Below are 23,591 nucleotides of genomic sequence, written 5' to 3'. Positions count from 1 at the left end.
TGGAGATGGAAGAACCTTCCAGAAGGACAACCATCTCTGCAGCTCTCCACCAACCAGACTGAAGCCACTCCTCAGTAAAATACACATGACAGCTCGCTTAATTTTTCCAAAAGACACCTCAGACCATAAGAAACAAGATTCTCTGGTCTGATGAAACCAAGATTGACCTCTTTGGACTGAATGCCAAAGTGTCACGTCTGGAGGAAACCTGGCACCATCCCTACGGTGAAGCATGGTGGTGGCAGCATCATGCTATGGGGATGTTTTTCAGCGGCAGGGAAAGGGAGACTAGTCAGGATCGAGGGAAAGATGAACTGAGCAAAGTACAGAGAGATCCTTGATGAAAACCTGCTCCAGAGCGCTCAAGACCTCAGACTGGGGCGAAGGTTCACCTTCCAACAGGACAACGACCCTAAGCTCACAGCCAAGAGAAAGCAGGAGTGGCTTCGGGACAAGTCTCTGAATGTCCTTGAGTGGCCAAGGCAGAGCCCAGACTTGAACCCGATCTAACAGCTCTGGAGAGACCTCAAAATAGCTGTGCAGCAACACTCCCCATCCAACCTGACAGAGCTTGAGAAGATATGCAGAGGAGAAAGGTGTGCCAAGCTTGTAGTGTCATACCCAAGAAGACTCGATGCTGTAATCACTGCCAAGGGTGCTTCTACAAAGTACTGAGTAAAGGGTCTGAATACTTACAGTACCAGTCAAAAGTTTGGACACATCTACTCATTCAAGGGTCTTTCTTTCTTTTTTCTTTTTTCTACATTGTAGAATAATAGTGAAGACATCAAAACTATGAAATAAAACTATGAATCTGGTAGTAACCAAAAAAAGTGTTAAACAAATCAAAATATATTTTATATCTGAGATTCTTTAAAGTAGCCAACCTTTGCCTTAATGACAGCTTTGCTCACTCTTGGTATTCTCTCAACCAGCTTCATGAGGAATGTTTTTCCAGCAGTCTTGAAGAAGTTCCCACATATACTGAGCACTTGTTGACTGCTTTTCCTTCACTGCGGTCCAACTCATCCAAAACCATCTCAATTGGGTTGAGGTCAGGTGATTGTGGAGGCCAGGTCATCTGATGCAACACCATCATGCTCCTTCTTTGTCAAAAAGCCCTTACACAGCCTGGAGCTGTTTTGGGTCATTGTCATAGTTTTGATGTTGTCACTATTATTCTACAAATGTAGAAAATATAGAAAAACCCTGGAATGAGTAGGTGTGTCCAAACTTTTGACTGGTACTGTATGTGAATTTGTTATTTCTGTTTTTTATTTTGAATAAAGTAGCAAACATTTCTAAAAACCTGTTTTTGCTTTGTCATTATGGGCTATTATGTGTAGGTTAAAGAGGGGGAAAACAATTTAATACATTTTAGAATAAGGCTGTAACATAACAATGTGGAAAAAGTCAAGGGGTCTGAATACTTTCCGAAGGCACTGTATATATATATTGTTGGAGGGAAATGCTCAACAACTCCTGGCATTGTCTCTCCCCCAGCCCCCACCTAACCCTAATGATAGGTTCTATCACAACTCCGCCCCCACCTAACCCTAATGATAGGTTCTATCACAACTCCGCCCCCACCTAACCCTAATGATAGGTTCTATCACAACTCCGCCCCCACCTAACCCTAATGATAGGTTCTATCACAACTCCGCCCCCACCTAACCCTAATGATAGGTTCTATCACAACTCCGCCCCCACCTAACCCTAATGATAGGTTCTATCACAACTCCGCCCCCACCTAACCCTAATGATAGGTTCTATCACAACTCCGCCCCCACCTAACCCTAATGATAGGTTCTATCACAACTCCGCCCCCACCTAACCCAAATGATAGGATCTATCACAACTCCGCCCCACCTAACCCAAATGATAGGTTCTATCACAACTCCGCCCCCACCTAACCCTAATGATAGGTTCTATCACAACTCCGCCCCCACCTAACCCTAATGATAGGTTCTATCACAACTCCGCCCCCACCTAACCCAAATGATAGGATCTATCACAACTCCGCCCCACCTAACCCTAATGATAGGTTCTATCACAACTCCGCCCCCACCTAACCCTAATGATAGGTTCTATCACAACTCCGCCCCCACCTAACCCAAATGATAGGATCTATCACAACTCCGCCCCACCTAACCCAAATGATAGGTTCTATCACAACTCCGCCCCCACCTAACCCTAATGATAGGTTCTATCACAACTCCGCCCCCACCTAACCCAAATGATAGGATCTATCACAACTCCGCCCCACCTAACCCAAATGATAGAACCTATCACAACTCCGCCCCCACCTAACCCTAATGATAGGTTCTATCACAACTCCGCCCCCACCTAACCCAAATGATAGGATCTATCACAACTCCGCCCCACCTAACCCAAATGATAGAACCTATCACAACTCCGCCCCCACCTAACCCTAATGATAGGTTCTATCACAACTCAGCCCCCACTTTACCCTACTGATAGAACCTATCACAACTCAGCCCCCACCTAACCCTACTGATAGAACCTATCACAACTCCGCCCCCATCTAACCCTACTGATAGGTTCTATCACAACTCAGCCCCCACTTTACCCTACTGATAGAACCTATCACAACTCAGCCCCCACCTTACCCTACTGATAGGTTCTATCACAACTCAGCCCCCACCTAACCCTACTGATAGGTTCTATCACAACTCAACCCCCACCTTACCCTACTGATAGAACCTATCACAACTCAGCTCCCACCTTACCCTACTGATAGGTTCTATCACAACTCAGCCCCTACCTTACCCTACAGATAGAACCTATCACAACTCAGCCCCCACCTTACCCTACTGATAGAACCTATCACAACTCAGTCCCCACCTAACCCTACTGATAGGTTCTATCACAACTCAGCCTCCACTTTACCCTACTGATAGAACCTATCACAACTCAGCCCCCACCTAACCCTACTGATAGGTTCTATCACAACTCAGCCCTCACCTTACCCTACTGATAGAACCTATCACAACTCAGCTCCCACCTTACCCTACTGATAGGTTCTATCACAACTCAGCCCCCACTTTACCCTACTGATAGAACCTATCACAACTCAGCCCCCACCTAACCCTACTGATAGGTTCTATCACAACTCAGCCTCCACTTTACCCTACTGATTGAACCTATCACAACTCAGCCCCCACCTAACCCTACTGATAGGTTCTATCACAACTCCGCCCCCATCTAACCCTACTGATAGGTTCTATCACAACTCAGCCCTCACCTTACCCTACTGATAGAACCTATCACAACTCAGCCCCCACCTAACCCTACTGATAGGTTCTATCACAACTCAGCCCCCACTTTACCCTACTGATAGAACCTATCACAACTCAGCCCCCACCTAACCCTACTGATAGGTTCTATCACAACTCAGCCCCCACCTAACCCTACTGATAGGTTCTATCACAACTCAGCCTCCACTTTACCCTACTGATAGAACCTATCACAACTCAGCCCCCACCTAACCCTACTGATAGGTTCTATCACAACTCAGCCCCCACCTTACCCTACTGATAGAACCTATCACAACTCAGCTCCCACCTTACCCTACTGATAGGTTCTATCACAACTCAGCCCCTACCTTACCCTACAGATAGAACCTATCACAACTCAGCCCCCACCTTACCCTACTGATAGAACCTATCACAACTCAGTCCCCACCTAACCCTACAGATAGAACCTATCACAACTCAGTCCCCACCTAACCCTACTGATAGGTTCTATCACAACTCAGCCCCCACCTTACCCTACTGATAGGTTCTATCACAACTCAGCCCCCACCTAACCCTACTGATAGGTTCTATCACAACTCAGCCCCCACCTTACCCTACTGATAGGTTCTATCACAACTCAGCCCCCACCTAACCCTACTGATAGGTTCTATCACAACTCAGCCCCCACCTAACCCTACTGATAGGTTCTATCACAACTCAGCCCCCACCTTACCCTACAGATAGAACCTATCACAACTCAGCCCCCACCTTACCCTACAGATAGAACCTATCACAACTCAGTCCCCACCTAACCCTACAGATAGAACCTATCACAACTCAGCCCCCACCTTACCCTACTGATAGAACCTATCACAACTCAGCCCCCACCTAACCCTACAGATAGGTTCTATCACAACTCAGAAGGATACAGACAGGTATGGTGACAGGTTGTTTCCAGACCAAGCCATCCACACATAATGGATGCAAATCAAATATTAAAAAAATAAATAACAACAAATGGCAACAGCATCAGTAAGCCAGACAATTTTTAAGTCATACGGAGGGTCTGGCCCTAGTAGCAGGTCTATAAAGAGTACCCAGGTGGAATGAAATACATACTTTTTCCCTTTTAAAGTATAACATGTTTTTTTTCTAGTTTTAAAAAGTGAATAAAATCATTTAACTGTCGACTGTGCAATGGACGGTGGACGTTTTTCTACTTAACAACTGTACGTCTCTTGGAGATGATAGTAGAGAAAGCAAGTGCATCCTGCACTGGTCTGGAGAGCATTAAGGCAGTAGGTGGTAGACTAAAAAGGGCCACCAGGGGGCACAATTCTACGTTGACTTCAAAAACTACACTGGTTACAGATTTGGCAAAAACACTTGATCAAAAACATGCTTAAGATCTGCAGAAGTGTCTCTACATTGGTCACATACAGGGTCGAGATTTGTCTACATTTTCTTTAGCCTAGACGGGTGCATGTCTAGCACAAAATCAACTGCTTCTATTGGAACTATTTGAAAGTATTTTAAAATAATTAACTATAAATAGCCTACTATTTGAAAGTATTTTAAAATACATATTTAAAATGTTATTTTCAAATAATGGGTTAAATGCATGGGAGTGTATTTGAGTCAGTGTATTTCAGTATTTTCAAATACTTGCCACGTATATTTCCAAATACATTCCAATATTCAACTAGTCTTTTCAAATAAAAAATAAATAAATACTTCCAAATGTCTTTTAAAGTAATTGAAATACCATAAATGGTATCTGATCCCAGGTCTGGGATTGATGCTCCATATTAGTATTCATTTCAAAATGTTTATGTGGGACCAGCACTTGTGTGTTCAAGACAAGTTTCCCCCCAGGAACAATAAAGTGGGTGTTCACTTATCTTATCTGCACTTCCTATATCTGTACATACAGTCCTCTATCTGTACACACAGTCCCTCTATCTGTACACATAGTCCCTCTATCTGTGCATACAGTCCTCTATCTGTACACACAGTCCCTCTATCTGTACATACAGTCCTCTATCTGTACACACAGTCCCTCTATCTGTACACATAGTCCCTCTATCTGTGCATACAGTCCTCTATCTGTACACACAGTCCCTCTATCTGTACATACAGTCCTCTATCTGTACATACAGTCCTCTATCTGTACACACAGTCCCTCTATCTGTACATACAGTCCTCTGTCTGTACATACAGACCTCTATCTGTTTATACATCCCTCTATCTGAACATACAGTCCTCTATCTGTACATACAGTCCTCTATCTGTACACACAATCCCTCTATCTGTGCACACAGTCCTCTATCTGTACATATAGTTGTCTGTCTGTACATAAGGTACTCGATCTGTACATACAGTCCTCTATCTGTGCATACAGTCCTCTATCTGTACATACAGTCCCTCTATCTGTGCATGTGTCTTGTGTTTCATATGTTTATTTAATTTGTTTATATATTTTTTTAGGGGTGTTTCATACGTTACCTAAATGTAAAAGTGTACAGGACAATGACATGGGAGAGGGTCATGGAACATATAGAACCTGATACACTGAGGCTTTAGACCCCCCCCCCCTTTTCTTTCTCTCTCCCACTTTTGCATAAATCATGCATGGATTTCAATGAAAGATTTGCACAAAAGTCTGAGTTCTGTGTGCAATTTATTTTGGTAGTCACTCTTGCCTTGGTAGACTTTTGTTTGCCTGAAGGCCAGCAGGACTACAGCACTCCAGAGGAGACATTACAAATTCCTCCCTGCTCCTTAAGCCTTTCAGAAGCATAGATTGGGTTGTTTGTTGTTTGTTTGACAGACGCTCTGACAGATTGTTGTCCCACACCGTCCCTGTGCTCTGCTTTAGTGAGTCAGAGACTCATCCTCATCCTCCACTTAGTCTGATGTTCTTATCCCGAGTCTCCTGGGCCCCACTCAGAGCATCTCTCATTTCCTCTTTCTCTAATGACAGTTGGCTGCTGCCTCAGGATCCCCATCCTCCTGACGTGGGTTCAACTACTATTTGAAATGTTTCAAATACTTTAAGCGTTTGCTTTAGTCTGCCAGGTAAACTCAATCGAGCCCAAGCGAAGTATTTGAAATGATGTTGAATAGTATTTGAACCCAGGTTTGTCATCCTTCCCAGGGATCTGCCAAGTTTAGAGGAACCATTCACTTATACAGTAATCTAATATGGCCCCATTCTGAACACCGGCTTGTTTTACTGTAATTTACCAGTCAGTGAATGTGTGTGTGTGTGTGGTGTGGTTAATCACAATAGAACACATTTGTGCTGTAGAAGCCAGTGAAATCTGAGCCCAGCTGTATCCCTTTAGAGTGCCATAAATATATGTAATAGGTGCACCTGCTGTTGTGTGTGTGTGTGTGTGTGTGTGTGTGTGTGTGTGTGTGTGTGTGTGTGTGTGTGTGTGTGTGTGTGTGTGTGTGTGTGTGTGTGTGCGTGTGCGTGTGTGTCAGAGGGAAGGGGTTATTGGTAGTGCAACTGTAATCTGATTAGCTAGACACTTAGGATCAGAGTCACACACACACTAGCTACCTGATTTGTCCTATTTTCTTTAGTGTGCTAACACATTCATCTTCAACTAGCCCTCATCCTGCCCCCAATTCTCTCAACTGTTCCTGAAACATACAGGACATTAAACTCATGTCTCCAGGGATCCATAACCTGTCTTTATATCTAGAAAACTTAAAACAACAGTGTTCATGATTTGGCAAACAGTTCTCAATTGTCTTGAACCTCCATATCTTTCTTATGTTGATTTGATAAACAATATACCGTACAATTGGCATGCATCTGCATATCTGTCTCAGCAAAACAGATACATATTTGTCCGTTGCAGTTTAATTCAATAAAAATGACACGTCACTGCCATGCTGCACCTAATGTGTTTTCTTCCTCTCCTCTCTGCTCTCTGTTTAGCGATCCGTTTTGGTCGGATGCCCCAGTCAGAGAAGCTGAAGCTGAAGGCAGAGATCCAGACGGGGGACAGGGAGGTGGAGGACCCCGAGCAAGCCGACCAGAAGACCCTGGCCAGGCACATCTATGAGGCCTACCTCAAAAACTTCAACATGAACAAGGCCAAAGCCCGCACCATCCTCACCGGAAAGACCAGCACTCCAGTAAGAGCAGTGTGTGGAAGGGGGGGGCTTGCTTGCTTGCATGCATGCGAGCATGTTGGACCAAACTGAAACTCACTGTCCAAAGCGAATAATTCAAATATTGGAAATGCCATACTATTTGTTCCAACCCTAATGATTACACCATGTCTTTTTTTGTGCAACCAGAAGGGTCCAATATTATATTTTGAATGATTCCCTTTGGAGTGTGTAGGCTGCATTTGGATCCAGTTTAAATGTGATGAAATGGGCAATCAAACAGTCCTTATGTGTCAATATAACCTGGCAACAACTACCCAATAGGAGCCAAAGAATCATGCAACGACAGAAATACATTTCTAGGACACATCTGTCTGAATATACTTTATGAAGAGACACTCTGTATGATCCTGACTCATAAAGGACCATTATTAACAGTATTTGGAAAAAAACTCCTTCCATCTTTCTTTAAAGATTATGCCCTTAGATCTGTGGACTCCAAGAGTAGACTATATGGGTGGGATAAGTGTTATGTTTCTGGTAAATTGGTGAATTCCATCATCGGTGGGTGTAGGTGTGGCAAGGGTCAGAAAGGATTCAGTCAGTAAGCGGTCAGTGGTCACAGGTCAGTTGAAATAGACATCCACATGTAACACAGAGCAAACTGTTACTGTAGTTCCTCTGTTCAGTGGTTCAGTTTCATGCATGTTAACATTAGAAGCCTTCTCCCTAAATTAGTTTTGTTCACTATTTTATCACACTCCGTCAACCCGGATGTCCTAGCCGTGTCTGAATCCTGGCTTAGGAAGGCCATCAAAAATCCAGAAATTCCTTTCCTAACTATAACATTTTCCGACAAGATAGAACTGCTAAAGGGGGCGGAGTTGCAATCTACAGCAGAGATAGCCTGCAGAGTTTTGTCATACTATCCAGGTCTGTGCCCAAACAATTCAAGCTTCTACTTTTAAAAATCCATACTGTTAGGTGACCTACATTGGGACATGCTTATCACCCAGGCCGTCCTAAAATCTAAGCTAGATGTCCTCAATCTCACACAAATTATCAAGCAATTTACCAGGTACAACCCTAAATCCGTAACCATGGGCATCCTCTTAGATATCATCCTGACCAACTTGCCCTCTAAATACACCTCTGCTGTCTTCAACCAGGATCTCAGCGATCACTGCCTCATTGCCAGCATGCGTAATGGGTCCGCAGTCAAACGACCACACCTTATCACTGTTAAACGCTCCCTTTAAACACTCCCTAAAACCTAAAACACAGCGACCAGGCCTTTCTAGTCGACTTGGCCCGGGTATCCTGGAAGGATATTTACCTCATCCCATCAGTAGAAGATGCCTGGTTCCTCTTCAAAAGTGCTTTCCTCACCATCTTAAATAAGCATGCCCCATTCAAAAAATGTAGAACTAAGAACAGACATGGTTCACCCCAGACCTGACTGCCCTTGACCAGCACAAAAACATCCTGTGGCATTCTGCATTAGCAACAAATAGCCCCTGCGATATGCAAATTTTCAGGGAAGTCAGCAACCAATATACTCAGTCAGTTAGGAAAGCTATGACTAGCTTTTTCAAACAGAAATGTGCATCCTATAGCACTAATTCCAAAAAGTTTTGGAACACTGTAAAGTCCATGGAGAATAAGAGCAACTCCTCCCAGCTGCCCACTGCACTGAGGATAGGAAACACTGTCACCACTGATAAATCTACGATAATCGATAGTTTCAATAAGCATTTTCCTATGGCTGGCAATGCTTTCCACCTGGCTACCCCTGCCCCGACCAACATCAGCAGGCAGTGTTTCTCAGCCAGTCGAAATCATCAATCAGCTGGCATAGTTTTTATGGATACAGTTGAAGTCGGAAGTTTACATACACTTAGGTTGGAGTCATTAAAACTTGTTCTTCAACCACTCCACAAATTAGGTTAGGATATCTACTGTTAGGACATCTACTTTGTGCATGACACAAGTAATATTTCCAACAATTGTTTACAGACATATTATTTCACTGTATCACAATTCCATTGGGTCAGAAGAAAACATACACTAAGTTGACTGTGGCTTTAAACAGCTTGGGAAAATCCAGGAAATTATGTCATGGCTTTAGAAGTTTCTGATAGGCGAAATTGACATCATTTGAGTCAATTTGAGGTGTACCTGTAGATGTATTTCAAGGTCTACCTTCAAACTCAGTGCCTCTTTGTTTGACATCATGGGAAAATCAAAAGAAATCAGCCAAGACCTCGGAAATAAAATTGTAGACTTCCACAAGTCTGGTTCATCCTTGGGAAAATCTCCAAGCGCCTGAAGGTACCACATTCATCTGTACAAACAATAGTACGCAAGTATAAACACCATAGGACCATGCAGCCATCATACTGCTCAGGAAGGAGACATGTTCTGTCTCCTAGAGATGAATGTACTTTTGTGCGAAAAGTGCAAATCAATCCCAGAACAACAGCAAGGGACCTTGTGAAGATGCTGGAGGAAACAGGTTCAAAAGTATCTATATCCACAGTAAAACGAGTCCTATATCGATATCACCTGAAAGGCGGCTCAGCAAGGAAGAAGCCACTGCTCCAAAACCGCCTTCAAAAAGCCAGACTACGGTTTGCAACTGCACATGAGGACAAAGATCGTACTTTTTGGAGAAATGTCCTCTAGTCTGATGAAACAAAAATAAAACTGTTTGGCCATAATGACCATCGTTATGTTTGAAGGAAAAGGGAGAGGCTTGCAAGCCGAAGAACACCATCCCACCCATGAAGCACAGGGGTGGCAGCTGTGGGGGTGCTTTGGTGCAGGAGGGACTGGTGCACTTCACGAAATAGATGACATCATGAGGAGGGAAAATGATGTGGATATATTGAAACAACATCTCAAGACATCTTAAAATGTGGGTCATCCAAATGGACAATGACCCTAAGCATACTTCCAAAGTTGTGGCAAAATGGCTTAAGGACTATAAAGCCAAGGTATTGGAGTGGCCATCACAAAGCCCTGACCTCAATCCTATAGAAAATGTGTGGGCAGAACTGGAAAAGCGTGTGCGAGCAAGGAGGCCTACAAACCTGACTCAGTTACACCAGGTCTGTCAGAAGGAATGTGCCAAAATTCACCCAACTTATTGTGGGAAGCTTCTGGAAGGCTACCCAAAACTTATGACCCAAGGGTAAACAATTTAAAGCCAATGCTACCAAATACTAATTGAGTGTATGTAAACTTCTGCCCCACTGGGAATGTGATGAAAGAAATAAAAGCTGAAATAAATAATTCTCTCTACTATTAATCTTAAAACAACGTGGTGATCCTAACTGACCTAAAACAGGGAATTTTTACTCGGATTAAATGTCAGGAATTGTGAAAAACTGAGTTTAAATATATTTGGCTAAGGTGTATGTAAACGTCCGACTTCAACTGCATGTACAAAGAAATGTAAATTGAAAAAAGGTAAAAAGAAACAAAGTGTAGCTCGTTTGCAGTCTTTCCAGTTTAAGTTTGAAGTGATTGTGTTGGCTGTGTTGTTGGCTAGCTCCTCTGAACAACTGTGTCCTGACAAGAGAGCACATTTTTTATGCCAGGCGAAATCGCGCTTCATTGTTATGAATGTATCCAAATAAAATGTCACTACAAAACAGTTTAAACAAACGCAAATGCAGCTACTGTTGTTATTCTGGCTGCACTGTTTGGCGTGACTGGAAGTTAGCCGTAGTTGGCTAGCTACGGTAGCAAGCAAGGGATAAGAACGTTGGCAGACAGTATGGCAATGGAACATTTAGAACGAACTACTCGGTCATGTCCATAGATACAGAACAAAAAGACAATGACTGGGTCGCGTCTCTGGCAACCGAAAATCAAATCAAATAAATGGCTAAAATACATTAGAATATAATACAGTATATACATATGAGATCAGTAACGCAGTTTGTAAACATTATTAAAGTGACTAGTGGCCAGTGATTCCATGTCTATGTATATAGGGAAGCAGCCTCTAAGGTGCAGGGTTGAGTAACCAGGTGGTAGCCGGCTAGTGATGGCTATTAAACAATCTGATGGCTTTAAGAGAAAAGCAGTTTTTCAGTCTCTCGGTCCCAGCTTTGATGCACCTGTACTGACCTCGCCTTCTGGATGATAGCTCGGATGGTTGATGTCCTTGATGATCTTTTTGGACTTACTGTGACATCGGGTGCTGTAGGTGTCCTAAAGGGCAGGTAGTGTGCCGCCAGTGATGCGTTGGGCAAACAGCACCACCCTCTGGAGAACCCTGTGGTTTCGGGCGGTGCAGTCTGTGATACAGCCAAACAGGATACTCTCAATTGTGCATTTATAAAGGTTTCTGAGGGTCCTAGGGGCCAAGACAAATTTCTTCAGCCTCCTGAGGTTGAAGGACCCAGTTGCACAGGGTGGGGTTCAAACCCAGGGCCCCAAGCTTAATGATGAGCTTGGAAGGTACTATGGTGTTGAAGGCTAAGCTATAGTCAATGAACAGCATTCTGATGTAGGTATTCCTCTTGTCCAGATGGGATAGGGCAGTATGCAGTGTGATGGTGATTACATCATCTGTGGATCTATTGGGGCGGTAAGCAAATGAATGGAAGTAGGTCTAGGGTGTCAGGTAAAGTGGAGGTGATATGATCCTTAACCTCTCAACGCACTTCATGATGACAGAAGTGAGTGCTAGTTCAGTCTCTGTACTGATGTTTTGCCTGTTTGATTGCCTTACGGAGGGAATAACTACACTGTTTGTATCCAACCATATTCCTAGTCACCTTGCCATGGTTAAATGCAGTTTTTTGCCCTTTCAGTTTTGCGTGAATGCTGCCATCTTTCCATTTCTGGTTTGGGCAGGTTTTAATAGTCACCTTAGGAACATCCCCTATACACTTCCTGATGAACTCAGTCACTGTGTCCGTGTAAACGTCAATGTTATTCTCATAGGCTACCCAGAACATATCAGAGTCCTTGTGATCAATCTTGAAGCATGGATTCTGATTGGTCAGACCAGCGTTGAATAGTCCTTAGCACAGGTACTTCTTGTTTGAGTTTCTGCCTATAGGAAGGGAGGAGAAAAATGGAGCAGTGATCTGATTTGCCGAAGGTAGGCATCTCGAAAAGGCGAGTAGCAGTGGCCTAGTGTTTTTCCTAAGCGAGTACTACAGCCAATGTGTTGATAGAACTTCCATAGCGGTTTCTTTCAATTTTCTTGGTTAAAATCCCAGCTACAATAAATGCGGCCTCAAGATATGTGGTTTCCAGTTTCCATAAAGTCCAGTGTAGTTCCTTGAGGGCTGTTGTGGTATCGGCTTGAGTGGGAATATACCATTTCTGTATGTTATCACACCATGAGTAGTTAACCATGAAACATACACCCCCGCCTTTCTTCTTCCCAGAAAGTTCTTTACTCCTGTCTGCATGGACGGGAACAGTATATCCCGAGAGACATGATTCCCTGAAACAGAGTATGTTATAGTCCCTTATGTCTCTCTGGAAGGAGATCCTTGCCCTGATCTCGTCGACTTAATTGTCCAGAGACTGAACATTAGCGAGTAATACACTCGGAAGCGGTGGATGGTGTGCCCTCCTCCTGGTTCGGACTAGAAGTCCACTCCGAATACCTATTTTCTTCCGGCCACGTCTTGGCCACGTCAGCCTCTGGGATAAGTTCAATTGCCCTAGGGGATACAAGTAAAGGATCCAATTCAGGAAAGTCGTATTACTGGCCGTAATGCTGGTGAGTTACCACCGCTCTGATATCCAAAAGTTATTTCCGGCTGTATGTAATATATATATATTTTTAAACGTTCTAGGCTAATAATGTAAGAAATAACACACCAAAAAAACAAAATACAGCAAAGTTGCTTAGGAGCTAGAAGCAGAGCTGCCACTGTTTGCAGGCGTGCCAATATATCTTGCAAACACCGGCTTCTCTGGCATTATCCATTGAGTATCCACTCAGAGTTCAGTAGTCAGGTCCAGTTACTAGTTACAAGAGTTAATGATAGTCTAGTCCAGTTGTTAGAAGTGATTCAGTCCAAGCAGCTAAGAGCATGGTTTGATCTTCTCCAGGTTTCCCAATGAGCTCATGGTATCACAGTGTTGTAAACAGTGAGCAGAAACTGTGGACCAACTACACTGTATGGATAGACACTCAGTTTAGCTTTAGCATAGCCTTTAGCAATGCCTTGAGGGGAGAGTGGGTTAAGTTGAGCTCAAGGGGTAAGTTGAGCCTCCCTTGTTTGTAGGAAGACCCATTTATTCAGGACATTTAGAGACATTTAGAGACTCCTGCGTTGTATGTTGTATGTTGACGGTCATTGTCCTGTTGGAAGGTGAACCTTCGCCCCAGTCGGAGGTCCTGAGAGCTTTGGAGAAGATTTTCATCAAGAATCTCGACTGACTAGTCTCCCAGTCCCTGCTGCTGAAAAACATACCCACAGCATGATGATGCTACCACCATGCTTCACCATAGGGATGGTGCCAGGTTTCCTCCAGATGTGACGCTAGGCATTCAAGACAAATAGTTCAATCTTGGTTTCATCAGACCAGAGAATCTTGTTTCTCATGATCTGGGAGTCCTTTAGGTGCCTTTTGCAAACCTCCAAGCAGGCTGTCATGTGTGTGGCTTCCGTCTGGCTACTCTACCATAAAGGCCTGATTGGTGGAGTGCTGCAGAGATGGTTGTCCTTCTGGAAAGTTCTCCCATCTCCACAGAGGAACTCTGGAGCTCTGTCAGAGTGACCATAGGGTTGTTGGTCACCTCCCTGACCAAGGCGCATCTCCTTCGATTGCTCAGTTTGGCGGGTGGCCAGCTCTAGGAATAGTCTTGGTGTTTCAAAACTTCTTCCATTTAAGAATAGTATAGTTGCCACAGTGTTCTTGGGAAACTTCAATGCTGCAGAAATGTTTTGGTACCCTTCCCCAGATCTGTCTCAGAGCTCTAAGGACGATTCCTTAGACCTCGGGGCTTGGTTTTTGCTCTGACATGCACTGTCAACTGTGGGACCTTATACAGACAGGTGTGTGTCTTTCCAAATCATGTCCAATCAATAGAATTTAACACAGGTGGACCTAATCACGTTGTAGAAACATCTCAAGGATGATCAATGGAAACATGGATGCACCTGAGCTCAATTTCGAGTCTCATAGCAAAGGGTCTGAATAATTATGTGAATAAGGTATTTCTGTTTTGAATATTTAATACATTTGCAAAAAAAATAATGTTTAACTGCTTTGTCATTATGGGGTATTGTGTGTAGATTGATGAGGGACATTTTTTATTTAATTAATTTTAGAATAAGGCTGTAACAACATTTGGAAAAAGGAAAGGGGTCCAAATGCACTGTACACAAAATTAATCATGTGACCAAATATTTAGGAAGAGGTCATAATTTCATGGAGTCTGTGGGGGAAGAAACCACATTGAAAAAGTGATATGAAAGTTAGTTCCAAAAAACAGATTTTCGCCAAGTCAAATGAATTTATTGTGTTAGAGGTTTTATGATGTTTGTATCTAAACCAGTGGTTCCCAACCAGGGGTACTAGGACCCCTGGGGGTACTTGGCCTATCAGCTGGGGGTACTTGAGAAAACTTATGAGACCATAGACCTACTGGTAAAATGCACATGAAGGGTACTTTAGGGATACTCCGTGCAGAGCCAAATTCAGTTGTTGGTGATCTAAACCAAAGTAGATCATTTGAAGATTGTTCTATACATTGGGGTCTTTATAAGCTACCATATGAGGTCCTAAACCTAGCATGAAAGTCCATCCTTGTAGCTGTGTGAGCTAATATAGTCAAAAGGTTTGCCTTGGGGTAAGATGATCCATTGGCCATGGAGAAAATTTTGCCAATGTTGGAACTAATGGCAAGTTAAGCAAATTAAAGTGTTTTCTTACCAGGCGTAATGCAAGGAATTATTGCAGGGATATCAGGTAACAACAGGGCCTGGCCTATGTTAAAAGTGTAATTAAAAAGTACAAAGTGTTTGTTTGTTTCACCCCTTTTGCCCACAGAACAGCCTCAATTCGTCAGGGTATGGACTCTACAAGGTGTTGAAAGCGTTCCACAAGGATGCTGGCCCATGTTGACTTCGATGCTTCCCAAGTTGGCTGGTTGTCCGGGTGGTTGACCATTCTTGATACACACAGGAAACTGTTGAGCGTGAAAAACCCAGCAGTGTTGAAGTTCTCGACACACACACACTGGTGTGCCTGGCATGTACTACCATTGTCATGCCTTGGTCATTGTATTTTGTGTTTTCATTATATATTTGGCTAGGCCAGGGTGTGACATGGGTTTATGTATTGTATTTTCGTATTGGGGTTTGTAGTATTTGGGATTGCGGCTGAGTAGGGGTGTTGTGTGGGCTTGGCTGCCTGAGGCGGTTCTCAATCAGAGTCAGGTGATTCTCGTTGTCTCTGATTGGGAACCGTATTTAGGTAGCCTGGTTTTCACTTTGTATTTCGTGGGTGATTGTTCCTGTCTCTGTGTTAGTGTTCACCAGACAGGCTGTATAGGTTTTTCACATTCCGTTTGTTGTTTTTGTTATTTCATGTATCGTCATTTGTCTATTAGAAACATGAGTAACCAACACGCTGCATTTCGGTCCGACTCTCTTTCGACAAACGAAGAACGCCGTTACAACCATACCCCGTTCAAAGCCACTTAAGTATTTTGTCTTGAACTTTCATCTTCTGAATGGCACATCCATCTCAATTCTCTCAACGCTTAAAAATCCTTCTTTAACCTGTCTCCTCCCCTTCACCTACACTAATTGAAGTGGATTTAACAAGTTACATCAATAAGGGATCATAGCTTTGTCATGGAAATCTTTTGTACACTCATTGTATATAGATATCTCTTTTTTATTTATTTTAATTTTCTTACCCCTTTTTCTCCAATTTCGTGGTATCCAATTGTTGTAGTAGCTACTATCTTGTCTCATCGCTACAACTCCCGTACGGGCTCGGGAGGGACGAAGGTCAAGAGCCATGCTTCCTCCGAAACACAACCCAACCAAGCCGCACTGCTTCTTAACACAGCGCGCATCCAACCCGGAAGCCAGCCGCACCAATGTGTCGGAGGAAACACTGTGCACCTGGCAACCTTGGTTAGCGCGCACTGCGCCCGGCCCGCCACAAAAAATAAATTCTCAATTTACCCAAACACTCTCCAGTACACTGTAAAAAAAGAAAGAAAAAAGCAAACTTAATCAATGGTTTAATCAGCATTATTCTGTGAGTTGAGTGGACTTCAAATGGGCAAGAATTGAAGCTAATGTGTTAAGGTTTGTTCACTCAACTGTATATTGTTTCAGCAATATTCACAAATGTTGAGCAAACACAATCCTATTGCAGCTGGTTGCCTTACAATTATATGTTGAATATTTTTTCATTCTATTTACAGTGTAGTGCCTTCTACATACAGTATGCACAGATTGAACACATTTTCTGTTTTTGATCAAGCTGCTCCGCCTTCCACCCAGTTGCCACCATCAACAATACTATTTTGGCATGCATTGCCAGTGAAATGTTGGGAGCGTATCATATTGTGAGTTGAGTAAACTGTGTGTAGCATGTAGTTTATCGTTTGCGCAGCATTAACGTTTCAGAGCTCTGGGTTTGATATACAGGAGCAGGTGCTGGATTGGCGTCTGTGGGAACTTTCACCACTGCATCTCTGGTAGTGTAGCCTACTTCCAAAACAGCCCCACCAAAACAGTGACCCAGAGACAGTTGTTTAGCAGCCTTACAATCTAAAAACAAACGTGTTCTTTTTTAACCCGTTGCAAAGTAGAGTTAGATAACTGTTGAGTTTATTTAAGTAAACACAGTCCTTGTGTATTTCCTGTTGGAATCATGTTGAGTTGGTGTCTTTGCAGTGCTTGTTGAGGAAGCACAGGCAGCAGTGTTTTTGTAAGACATGGCTCCGTGTCAAAGGGTACACACGTGATTCCTGTATATTAGATTTGCCTGTTGTTTGTTTTGCTACAGCGTAGGACATCTAGACCTGTTTTCCCTGTCCCTAAACATATTTCAGTAGAAACAAGTTAACCTCGCCAGATTCATAATGGCATAAAGTCCATTTTAGGTTTTGAGACGGGGGAGATCTAAACTTACGCTAGGGTCAAGGACAGGGATCAGATTATGTCACAATAAGAATATAAACTTCCTGAAATAACATATTTCCTTTCCTCACTCTAGTAGTAGTAATATTGCAAATACTTACCTTTTCCACAGGGTCTTTTTTAATTTATTTTACCTTTATTTAACTAGGCAAGTCAGTTAAGAACAAATTCTTATTTTCAATGATGGCCTAGGAACAGTGGGTTAATAACTGCCTGTTCAGGGGCAGAACGACAGATTTGTACCTTGTCAGCTCGGGGGTTTGAACTTGCAACCTTCCGGTTACTAGTCCAACAGTAACCTTTCTAGGGGCAAGTGTTTGAAATAGGGCCATTCCTATCTACCAACGTTGCTACATAATGGGCATTCATTACACATGACTACAGACTATTTCCAAGATTCAAACCGGAGCGTGGAAGATCCGTGCTTTAGCTCAATCAAAATGTATGTCTCCTCACCAACCTGTCTCCCTTCATGCCCCTGCAGCCATTTGTCATCCACGACATGGATACCCTCCAGCTGGCAGAGCAGACCCTCGTTGCCAAGATGGTGGGCACGGCTGGGGGACATCTGCTGGAGAAGGAGGCTGAGGTCCGCATCTTCCACTGCTGCCAGTGCACCTCCGTGGAGACGGTCACAGAGCTGACTGAGTTCGCCAAGTCTGTCCCCGGCTTCTCCAGCCTGGACCTGAACGACCAGGTGACTCTGCTGAAGTATGGAGTGTACGAGGCGCTGTTCGCCCTGCTGGCCTCATGTATGAACAAGGACGGCCTCCTGGTGGCCTACGGGTCGGGCTTCATCACCAGGGAGTTTCTCAAGAGTCTGAGGAGGCCCTTCAGCGACATGATGGAACCCAAGTTCCAGTTCGCCATGAAGTTCAACGGGCTGGAGCTGGATGACAGTGACCTGGCCCTGTTTGTGGCCGCCATCATCTGCTGTGGAGGTAAGAGAGAGAGAGGTCGAGGCTGGGATCCGGGGTTAATGACCACTAATTGGTACACTAATTGGTAGTTGCCACTAATTGGTAGGTAATTACTAGTGTTATTACTTATCTTCTTGATGGATTTGCTCTTCAGCTCTATGCAAATCATAATGTCTCTTCTTGGATTGGCATAATCCACCTTCTTTCTCTAATTTTGCTGTCCTCTTTCCTCTCCCTCAGACCGTCCCGGCCTGGTGAACGTTGGCCACATTGAGCGCATGCAGGAGAACATTGTTCAGGTGCTGCGGCTCCACCTGCTGGCCAACCACCCAGACGACACCTTCCTCTTCCCCAAGCTGCTGCAGAAACTGTCCGACCTCCGGCAGCTGGTCACTGAGCACGCTCAGTTGGTCCAGGAGATCAAGAAAACAGAGGACATGTCACTCCACCCCTTGCTGCAGGAGATCTACAGAGACATGTACTGAGACACTGAGCCCAGAAAGGAGGGTGGGGGCTGTGTCACACACCCACCTCACCCTCCATCTTGGGGACATGTACTGAGTCTAGAAAGGAGGTTGCTCTCCATTTTGGGGACACATGCGTGAACAGTCTCTCTGAATAGTCCCACCATGAAAGGATTGAACCACTGGACCCCCAGATGCATCTTTCAGACAGGACCGGTGAGGACAATAGGACTATATTCTGGGCACCTGTAGTGGGGTCCACTATCCCCACAGGGACCTATATGGCCATATTACCTTGTGTGGATGGGCAATGTGAAGCTGAACTGAGTGTCCTGTTCCAGGGTTTGTCCTAACTAGGTTTAGACACCTTTGTCCAACGTCAGAAATAAGTACACGGATCAAATAATCAATTGCTTGTTTAGATAACAGTGGCTGTGTTTAGACAGGCAGCCCAATTCTGATATTTTTTTCACTAATTGGTCTTCTGACCAATCAGATCAGCTCTGAAAAAGATCTGATATGAAAAGATCTGATGTGACTGGTCAAAAGACCAATTAGTGGGAAAAAGATCAGATTTGGGCTGCCTGTCTAAATGCAGCATATGATTCAGTCAGACTATAGCCACAAGAGTCCCTGCTAGAGGGCATCCCTTTCCTATACGGTACACACATCTCTGACCTAATCAGGCCCTTGAGTGATGAACAGCAGGACGTATCAACAGAATCACCACTCCAGCAGTATCTTCATAACTATGTCATTTTGTAACGAACTTCAGAGTGAGAGAAAATAATGATAATGTTGCACACCTATTTTGCAGTAAAGACACCCAAGCGACTTCAATGCCGAATACAGATTTCAGATGTGAGTGACTGTGTCTCACTGTAAGACAGCTTTTTAGCGATTGGATGTTCTCCCCCAGTGAGGTTATGGGATTGCATGGTCAATAAGGTCCTCAGGAGTGTCTGTCTCTCTCACTGCCGGTGTGTGTGTCTCTCCTATATTCAGTTTCCTAACACTGTACCAGGTTACTGTCCCTCAGATGTGGCTGTAGCGGCTCAAAATCCAACTCACAGTACAAGTAAATGTAACATATTGCTTAATTCATTTGGGGAAACCTCTCCTGTGCGTTTCTAAGCTCTTGCTCCTGCTTAGGCTATAACTTATCATGTCTAAGAAATTTGGATTCCTCTGGGGGAAAAAAATGACTTTAGCTATAATTGTTCATTTAACATTTGCATATTTGCTAATGTTATCATGAATGAGGCTACAGAGTTTCAGTGCTCCCCATTTATCCCACTGAGTTTTTAGTCCTTTGCTCTTTTGGGCAAAGACCCACAGCCTCAGTTGGAGGGACACATTATTGGCTGCCACAGGTCTCAGTTGTTCAAACGTCAGTTACTCATCAGTCATACTTTGACCGAGAATTCACTATGTGCTTTTTAGTGATGGTTTTCACATACCTTGCCCTTCATCTCATTTTCCTCTCCTATCTAGACCAAACTCTAACACGGAGGCTTTGTGTACATTATATTCATTTTATAAAACCATGGTGAAGCTCAATGATTTCAAAGATTTTTTCATTTTCAATACTTTCACAAACAAAAGTAAACAAACTAGCATGTCAATAGTGTTACCCCCACCGTTCAGAACATGGCTCCATCAGGACATTTGTTTGTAAGTGGTTTGATTTCATTCAAAACAGACTGATTTGGAAATGACCAATCAGAGATTCACTGTGTAAATGCACCCACAACGCAACACTAAAGCACAGTGTGCTTACGAGATATGATATGAGACTCTTTTATATACTGTAATATTTGGCACTCCATCTTGTTTTGTATACTGGTATTAAAGGGCTAATATGACTTCAAACTATATTCAAACCTTAACAAAGGCAGATTGAGAGCAGATTTACAGCATTTTAAGCCATTAACTAGACAGCCTTCTCTCTCTCTCTCTCTCTCTCTCCCCCCTCTCTCTCTCTCCCCCCTCTCTCTCTCTCTCTCTCTCTCTCTCCCCTCTCTCCCCTCTCTCTCTCTCTCTCTCTCTCTCTCCCCCCTCTCTCTCTCTCTCTCTCTCTCTCTCTCCCCTCTCTCCCCTCTCTCCCCTCTCTCTCTCTCCCCTCTCTCTCTCTCTCCCTCTCATTACTCCATAGACTAGGGTTCAGTGGGTATTTTGATACTATTTACACCAGTTTTGTTTATCTAGTAGAGATGAAATACTAAAGCTGCCTCATCAAACCAGCCATCCATCCTTGCCAGAACTGTTGAGAATGTTTCAAAGACAGAATGAAATGATCTTTCCTGTGTGCATGCTTTTCTGATGGAAAGGATATACAGTACGTGTGTGTATTTTCCGTGAGGGAATGTTGTTTGTTCTTTGCTTACCGTAGCAAATTCTCATGAATCCACAAATCAATGTTTTTTATTGGTGTAATGGACCTAGCTTCACTCTCTGCACCACGTTCTATTAATGCTTTGTACATAGATTCAGTGATTATGTGATTGCTTTCCCCAACTATAACCAGAGGTATGCAAGATACTAACTATTATTGGGTATGTTTTGTATTCCTTTTTGTCTGGTAAATACATTTCAATGTTTTAAATGGTACAGAAATGTAGGTATGTTTTTGATTAAGCGCTACCTAATTTGACAATGTTATAATTGAGTTGGATCATATATATATATGAGTATATCAGAAATTGTTTCGTTGAATAACTAGGCTGAAAAATGCAATGTAAATAGAATAGCTAAGTATCTGGTGATACAACCATAGATGTGATTCCCACTGGGAACATTCCTTTGGTTAATTCCCACACTAGAGAGGGAGGGAGAGAGAGAGGGGGAGTTAACATGTTCTCTATGTGCTGTGCTTCGGTGTAGGGATACTAAAAGCACTCATAGCAAATATCAACACTTGAACGCAAAACCTTTCATGGGTTATTGACACTATTTTCACTCAACAACATGATCTGGATATATTATTCGTCTTGAACATGCATAAGTAAATCATCAGCGTTAAGACTGATAATAAGCTATCGTGGCACAGATCCTACATCAATACTGCAGGTTTCCTTCTCTGCTATGGTCTCAGGTGGAAGATTAGGTAATAAAGGGGATGATTAGGGCGTAATTTCACTATTCAGAACATAAATGCTCCATAACTGTCTCATTATGTTCTTCAAGCCAAACGGTTTGTTGTTTTTGTGGCCCTACTATATCCCCTCTCTGTTCTGATACATGTACAGTATATAGAACATTACACACTCATAACTTGTCCACAATGAACAGTGATTTCATCAGAAATCAGCTAAATGCAGTAAACATGCAGTATATTGTTTATTAGAAACTGAGTGTTTCGAGCCCTGAATGCTGATTGGTTGATATTTCAGACCATATACCACGGGTATGATGACAAAACATGTATTTTTACTGCCCTAATTACGTTGGTAACCAGTTTATAATAGCAATAAGACACCTCTGGGGTTTGTGGTATATGGCCAATATACCACAGCTAAGGGCTGTATCCAGGCACTCTGCGTTGCGCATAAGAACATCCCTAAGCCGTGGTATATTGGCCATATACCACACCCCCTCTGGCCTTATTGCTTAATTAACATGCTTCCGCTGTATCAAGCGTTTTACTGGCTTCCCTCCTCACTCGCTGCTGTGTTCTAACTTACTGAAGTATAATCATTATAATCATGTCATATGTTAGATGACTGAATTTCAAGCTGCCTGTAATGGCAGTTCTACAATATCTATTGCTCTGGATTGTCAGACCTCTGCGAAATGCAACGCTGCTTTAATCCACTAGATTCTAGAATCACAAAGTGAACAGAACACATTAGGGATGAAACTCAACCCGTGCCTTAACCTATGACATACAACACTAGACACAATGGAGTAAAGGAAAGCTGCACACAGTTCTGTACAGTTCTGTGTCCTCCTGCCAGAAGCTGCTGGTATGGATATGATACTACACAGTACAGAGATACACAACGAGAGGATATGGCGTCATGATAGAATAAGGAAGGTTTCAAAATTGTGATAGGCAGACAGACCATTGTTGAATCTGTGGAACATAACGACTGTTTGGAATTACATTCCTCCACATTAGAGAGGTTGCTCTCTTGCAATAGTGTAAATACAAACAAGATTATATAATGGTTCAAACACGAGAGGAAAAACCCAGAGGATAAGTTATGTGATTGGTAAATTGAAGATGACTGCTACCCTTAAGGATCTATATTGTTTTGTGTTGAATTGACAAGGGACTTTTGACAAGTATCAGGGAAAATATTGTGTCCCTTAGTTTATACTAGCTCAGGACATAGCGAGGTACTGTTCTTTTATTTTTCAAGTGAGTTTATAGTGCCCTGCCATACAGCACACATATAATAATAATAATAATAATAATAAATACAACTCTGCAGAGATGATGAGTGCAGAAGATATAGGAAAAGGTTTGTATTTTGTAGTAAAGAGTTGATGCAGTGTTTTTATGGCTAGTGTCATGCAAAGAGACTGAAGACAGTCTTTTGATGCTTTGTTTATGTATACTGTGGCTTGGTAACAATAAAGTACATTTTTGATGAATGTTTATCTAGTAATTTAAACAACAAAACAAGTTGACTTTGAATAAATTCACAAATAAAAATTATTTAAAAAAAA

The 23,591-nt window shown here is 43.0% G+C and overlaps 1 protein-coding gene across 2 annotated transcripts in view; it reads left to right on the top strand.

Moving 5' to 3' along the window:
- The window catches only part of LOC135556561 (peroxisome proliferator-activated receptor alpha-like), a 79,103-nt gene extending 55,512 nt beyond the window's left edge, over positions 1-23,591 (top strand). For both annotated transcript variants that reach the window (XM_064989864.1, XM_064989863.1), the window contains exons 5-7: positions 7,210-7,409; positions 18,018-18,474; positions 18,694-23,591. In XM_064989864.1, the coding sequence (XP_064845936.1) occupies positions 7,210-7,409; positions 18,018-18,474; positions 18,694-18,938 (902 nt within the window). In that variant the 3' untranslated portion in view covers positions 18,939-23,591. The remainder of the gene's footprint in view (positions 1-7,209; positions 7,410-18,017; positions 18,475-18,693) is intronic.

This window comes from Oncorhynchus masou, chromosome 15 (genome assembly GCF_036934945.1).
Source record: "Oncorhynchus masou masou isolate Uvic2021 chromosome 15, UVic_Omas_1.1, whole genome shotgun sequence".
NCBI lineage: Eukaryota > Metazoa > Chordata > Actinopteri > Salmoniformes > Salmonidae > Oncorhynchus > Oncorhynchus masou.
This window is presented reverse-complemented; position numbering and strand designations above follow the sequence as displayed.